A 6,787-nucleotide genomic window follows, 5' to 3' on the forward strand; every position below is an offset into this window, starting at 1 on the left:
TCACTCATTATTAATATAATACTAACAGTGAAAATAACAAAGATCGGTTATGAGAATTTTTGTTATAACTCCTCCATTTATGCACCTAGGAACATGAACTTTTGCAATACTTCCACCCATTAACAACAGAATATACAGCGGAAATATCAAAGACCGGTCACTTTTACATACAGCCCATACAACTGGTTGTTCAGATATGAGATTTTTTGTTATAACTACTTCATCTATGCAGCTAGAAACATGCAATTTCACACTGCTTTCACTCATTATCAACAGAAAATGTACAGTAGAAATAACAAAGATCGGGTCACTATAACCTGTTTATTGCCCCCATACAACTGATTGTTCAGACACGGGGTTTTACTGTAAAACTCTTTTATTTGGACAGCTAAAACTGATAAATTTCGTAAGCTATTTTATAAATAATAATAAAAATTCTACTGAGAAAATCGCTAAAATTTATGCTTTATGAGCTTTATCTCTTATACCACTGATTGTTCAGATACCAGTCTTTGCGATATATCTCCATTATGTAGGAAGCTAAACCCATTAAATTGTGTTACCGGTTCACGTACTGATCACACAGCAGTGAACATCACTTAGATTGGTGCTATATAAGGTATATCTTCCATACCTCTGATTGTTTAGCTATGATTTTTTATATATGTATCTCCTCTATCTATGCGTTCTGTGAATATATACATTTTTTCAAATAATCTGTTAAAGTAAAATTTTCAGATTCTCGTGAAAGGTATGAAGCCTTCGGCATAGCCGAAGACCGCGCTGCTCTTACTTGTTTTATTTTGTTTTTGTATAGGCTTCGTGGATGTAATATTTGCAAGTGCAAGTAAAACTAAATTTTCTTACTTCATGCCCAACGTTTCGCTAAATTTCCTTAGCTTCTACAGGAGCGGAATTATATTTATGCATACGTGTATAAAACAAAAACTTATGATTATACATCAGTACGAGTCGCTTTTGGTACACTTGTCATAGGGCACTGTCACATGATGGATCGTGATCCATATCGCAAAATTTCTAAAAATTTTGAAATCTGGATTGCGGATCGCGATATTGTCAATAAATATTGAGCGTGTAGCACTTTCAAAACGCGATCCATACATTTCGTCAGTACATCTTGTACTCTCATAATGCGAACATCGAAAACGGATTCACTAAGCTTTCGTTCTCGTTGCTTAAAACCTTTCAAAACAAAGTGAAACAATTTTAATTAACATGGGAAATTTTAAAATAATTGTAGAATGCATTATCTACAAATTATTCATAAATAATAAAAATATTTTCTTGCATCATAATAAGCGTCCAGCACAAAAATTATGCAAATACTGACGCGATAAATATTGAGCATGTAGTATTCGTGCGCGATCCATCAATCCATCAATTTGGATCGCGATCCAAATATCGTTATAATTACTGACCGTGAGACATGGCCCATACTGTTTTTGTTTTTAGGAGTAGGGTGGAAGTCACGATCCAGAAAATAAAGGTCGCGCCATTCGCGGACCGCTAGCCCTCTCTTCGTCGATTTGACAGCATCCACCCAATCGCTGACGTCATAATATACTTTTGTTTACATTCACCGTTGCCAACTTGATGCTTTTCGCATCAAATTTAGTGGGTGTTCAAAACGCGAAAATTTTTGAGTTTGGTGCTTGGTGCATTTTTTGTGCTTTTGTTTTTAGTCTGAGGACTTCAAATTAGAAAATCTTAAAAAAATGGAAGCAAAATTTATAGCAATCGTAAGTGTGCTAAGCAATTTTACAAAAATTTAAACAAAATCATGGCACAGTGACAGTCTTAAGCGACAACGAAATATGTGCAGCACCTTCAATCGTGCCAGAAGAAATCGACCGTTGTGCAAGAAACATTTGGGGTGTTCACAGTTCGTTCCAAATTGTGTCTGAAAATGTAGACGTCTACATTTTGAGACATCTTTAGCATCAAACTGTGAGCACCCCTTTCTAGCAGTCGTCGCAAAATCGTCTCAAAACTTTGCTGGTGTTGCCAGACATTTCTTCCTTGCGTGCATTTTTTATATGTCGCCTTTCGATTTTGTTTCTGAAAAATTGTAATTATTTAACTTAATTAGCAATTCGTAATATTTGTTATTTCTTTTCCTTGATTTGTTTCTTTTCATCAGAAATTGCGCTCAAATTAAATAATCAATAAATAAAAAAAAATGTGATTAGTATTGCCATAATGCAACCCTGCTGCGAGGTTGCAAAATGTAGACGCGTAAAAAACATACCTTTGAGTGTGACAAAATGTAGACGGCGTCGTTTTCCAATTTTGTATGGGAAGCAACAACACCACAGATTTTACGGTTAGAAAACGTCTTAAAATGTAGACGTCTACATTTTGAGACACTATTTGGAACGAACTGTGAACACCCCAATTGATTTTTATTAATTTTAATCGGCATCCTTACAGGCTAACCTAATATTCGCGGCTTGCGTTTTGGTACGCATGCCGTCGAATTTGTTTTTTTGCGTCACCCGAAATTGACTTGCATGCGTTTGCATTTGATTTCATTGAGCGAAACGTCAAATCAAAATGTCACGCAGAACAAAAATTGGAAATTGAGTTAGCTTCATACGCACGCCGTTCAATTTCGGTTGATCTCATACAAGTTGCATGTGTATGAGAAATTTTTGACAATAAATTGGCGGCGTGCGTGAATATTAGGTTAGCCTGTTACAATAAAACTATGGCTGTATTTCTTTATTCATTCTGAACGTTTGGAATAAACTTTCTTGTTTACTTATTCTTTAGAACGTTCCTGATGATATGTAAACGTATATTTCAATGGCATTCTGTTCATTCTGGTTGTGAAATGGGTTTATCCGGAATGTATAAAGAAACGCAGCCTATGTATTCATATAAGGTCGGTGTTATACAGACAAACTTTTGTTTGCCAAATTAAATGGCGGCTGCTTAGTTTGCTCGGAGGTGGTTATGTCGAGTTTGGCACAGGGTTGCACGTTCATTATGGTTTTCATGGCTATTGCCAACACGAAATGAGAATTTCAGATGTACATAACGCGCACAATTTAAAATTTTTGTATATGACAACACCGAATTTGCTGCAGTTTGACCAAACAAAATTAGTTTGCTGTGAGAGTCGCCAAACTCGCTCTCTCCGAGTTTGCTACAACAACAATTGCACGCAGTTTGCCAAACAAAATTTCTGCATAACACCAACCTAAAGGGCGTGTGTGAATCGGTAACAAAGTTCTACGGGGAAAGCTGTTGAATAATATTTTTACTATGGTGAGACAGTTTTGCCAATCTGCTGTGTGACAGCAGTAAATTTTTGATAACCGCAGATTTATTTGGAATAAAATATTACAAACTGAAGTGAAATGAATATTTTAAGAAAACATCTACCATCGTTGATTGCAATTCATCTATTTATGCTTTTATTTAATGAAAAATTACACACATCAACAATCTTTGCGATTGTCAAAATTTTCTATGCATTTGACAAAAATTTCACTAGCCTCATGAGCTACTGAAATTTTATTCACCTCATTTTTGTCAAAAATTTACTCGACGCGAACTTTGTTACCGATTGTTACCTTTTGTTCGATGCTTCCTCTTTTTCTTGTCGAGTTCGTCTTGCTCTCTCATTCGGGTATATTTTGACGTCACGGCCAGTTGCTCTCAGCTCGATTGGCGCAATCTTGTATTCTATCATTCTTGAATCGTAACAATATTCTCTGAAGTGAGAGTATAAAGTGAGTAACAACAAAAAGTACGGGAACAAAAACACCATTTTTCCTGTAAAAACGTCAACCAGTGATCACTTGACACGTTTTATGATTTTACCAGAAGAAAAAGTTCAGGTAAAAATTTGCATCTTTATTCTCTACACAACTCTCCAAAAATCGCTCTCATTTACAGCATTTTGGAGTACGGGATAATTTTCCAGTAACTTCCTGCAAGTTCGTGTTAAACCTGTAAGTTCATGGAGTAAGGGATCAGAGCTATTAATTCGCCTGGAACCCGCTTAAAAAATCGAACTTGTTCACTCTCTTGTTTTTGTGTGGCCTTGCGACGTTCGTTCATGTCTGCCAGCACAGGGTTCAATTTTACACACTTCTCTGTATTCCAATTCCGTATGGCAGCATTGCATTTTATCCAACTTAGCCGTTTCCGGTGTAGGTGTTTGCAAAATCAAATTTGCAACTAATTTCTAACTGCACGCTGGTCTCACCGAAAATTCCATTTTATAAACATTTTACCGTAAGTAGAAACTAATAAGTAAAATTGTCCGAAAAGGAGTTTTATGATAAAAAGGAGCAATAGAGATTATGGGTAAAAACCTGAGTGCTTTACAGAAAAAAAAGATTGGCACTTTTTAGATGCTAGAAAAAAAGCAGTAAAATTTAAAATGTAACGTTTTTTCATATGATATTTTTCTTGAATTTTAGCCATTTCCGAGATTAAAATGTCTTTCAACTTTCAACCGAACAGTGAAAAAGATAGTCAATTACTTATTTATAATATGGAAAGCATTTCTCATGAGTTGAGTTCGTTGCTAATTGGTGGCGAATTAGACGGGTTTGGGGCAATTAGAACTGTTGCAGCAACAACAAGCTGCATAGCTGGAGCAAAAAACACAAACGGAGCATGTGGTGTTACACAATTAAATAATAATTCATTGTACAACGAAATGGCAGCAACCGCATCTACTTCAAGTGTCGCATCCAGTCAAGAAAACAAGGAATTAGAAATGCTGCATTTATATCGTCAATATTATCACCAACAACAGTTGCAATACCAGCACTTGCAGCAGCGGCAACACCAACAGAAAGTTCTGCAACAACATTTCAATGCCATGCCAACTATGTTTGCCACTGGCCACACCCCGAATGCCGTCGCCGCAGCACATTTAAAATCTGCAATGCCACAGGGTCTGAACGCCAATATGAACAACAATTACGCTTCTGTACCGCCGTTAACAAAGCCAGTGCAATACGATTCCCAATCAAATGTTCGTAGCGTAACAAGTGGAGCATCGCCAAAGCTCTCGTCGTCGCCGAAATTTGAGTTTCACTTCTTACGTTGCCAGTCTAGCAACATCCATCCTGCTACCAATACTGTGCCACTTATTTCAAGTGCTGCCCGCATTGAAAGTGAAGCAGACAATTGTTTTGGATTTAGTAGACGTAACAATCGAGATGGTGGTAACTGCAATAGTGGCAGCGGCCAACGCAGATTCCCCAAGCAAACTGATTTTGGGAAGGAAGAAGAAATTGATTATGACAAGATTGTGGTAGATTTATCTGTGCTGGGTTTGTCGTTGGATAAGTAAGTAGTTTTTAGTAGAAGTGCCTTTGATTCTTACGCCAATTAAACATTCGACACTTCATTATAGCAATGAACCTAATCCGGTGCTGCGTTTGTTTAGTCTACTTCGTAAGATGCATTACTATTTAAATGAAGTCTTACCTACAAATGGTACTACGGAAGACAGTGAGTTTCTTTCAGCTAACTTGCAGACAAATACGCAGACAAAGTGCTCCATGCCATGTACCATGAATGTGCAATATCAAGTTAGGCAAGCAGCACGTAAATGCACAATATTCTTATGTGATATGCAACGCATTTTGAACGCAAATAAAACATATAGTCCCGAGTTGTATATGGAATGTGAACAATCGTTGAATATGATGCGCAAATTACTAACGCAATTTGAGGCATTTAAGCGAATTGAAATGGAACATAAGCGTGGACAATTTGTTACCGAAGATGCTAAAGGTATTATGCATGCAGCATGCTTTTTTTTTTGCATATCCAATATGTTCTATAACCTTCCATTACAGTTCAGACGCAGAATTTGGAAAAGCTCGTAGTGCAGATAAGCGATCAGATACGCGAATCGCATATCTATGTGCATGCCTTCAATTGGGCAGTGGAGCGTTCGAAGCGCTCGATGATATATAATGCTATGAAAGAACAGCAAGCTATCTTATCAAATGCGAATGAATGGGCAACAAATACATCACAGACAGCCGCCATGGCAATGAATACTACTGAAAACATGGTAACTGAGAATAAGACCGATGTTGAATATAGCGGTATTGCTGGAGAGTCTCTTGCTTACGATAGAAGCTATTGTTGTAATGTGGGTGCAGTTACGGTCGCTGAAAATGAATCGGACATTGATCGTCAATCGACACGCTATATTGGTTATAAGTAAAGGAAGGACGGTTGCATTAAAATACGTACATATTTAATTGAAATATATTTAGTTTAAGTGTGTGTTAGGATTATATAGGTATTTTTTCAATTACTTATAACCGTTAGTTTTTTTAATTTAAATATTTGTAACAAAGATTTTAGATATATTTCTAGTTTAAAAATTATACATATTACTTTTTATTATATTATACTTTAAACGACTTAATTTTATTATAATTTTTTGCAGTATTTTGTTGCAATTTAGATTTTTAAACGTATTTTAATTAGTTGTAAATTATTTTTAAATTTCGATTTAATGTTTGCTTTTTAAACATATTTTTAAGATTTTTTAATTAGTTTAGCTTAGTTTTTGATAATTATTTAAATTTTATTGAAGGCCTTAGAAATTTATTTGCACTGCTTGGGAAAAGATACGAGTTTGAAGGCTTTTACACAAGCTAGTTATACGTTTGTCGATAAAATTGTATAAAAGGCCTGCTGTTAGTTTTTAATTTAATTATCTCAATTATTTTTCCATTTTCAGCGCTATTCTAACAAAGTCTTAAAGTTCAGCACATCA

General features: G+C 35.8%; 1 protein-coding gene across 1 annotated transcript; it reads left to right on the plus strand.

The window, feature by feature from the left end:
- The first annotated feature begins 3,964 nt into the window (after positions 1-3,964).
- Positions 3,965-6,316, plus strand: LOC118752490. Its single transcript, XM_036487404.1, has 3 exons — positions 3,965-5,334; positions 5,402-5,784; positions 5,850-6,316. The coding sequence occupies exons 1-3, from the start codon at positions 4,472-4,474 to the stop codon at positions 6,224-6,226; spliced, it is 1,623 nt and encodes a 540-aa protein (XP_036343297.1). The 5' UTR covers positions 3,965-4,471; the 3' UTR covers positions 6,227-6,316.
- Positions 6,317-6,787: the final 471 nt, after the last annotated feature.

The sequence above is a fragment of the Rhagoletis pomonella genome, unplaced genomic scaffold (assembly GCF_013731165.1).
Source record: "Rhagoletis pomonella isolate Grant_MI unplaced genomic scaffold, Rhpom_1.0 Rhpom_scaffold_01549, whole genome shotgun sequence".
Lineage (NCBI taxonomy): Eukaryota > Metazoa > Arthropoda > Insecta > Diptera > Tephritidae > Rhagoletis > Rhagoletis pomonella.

Bases quoted from the DNA above. Each gene is read 5' to 3' on its own strand.
- LOC118752490 (XM_036487404.1), top strand. From the start codon at position 4,472: ATGTCTTTCAACTTTCAACCGAACAGTGAAAAAGATAGTCAATTACTT. The intron at 5,335-5,401 runs GTAAGTAGTTTT...ACTTCATTATAG, and splicing joins CTGGGTTTGTCGTTGGATAA to CAATGAACCTAATCCGGTGC. The intron at 5,785-5,849 runs GTATTATGCATG...CTTCCATTACAG, and splicing joins TGTTACCGAAGATGCTAAAG to TTCAGACGCAGAATTTGGAA.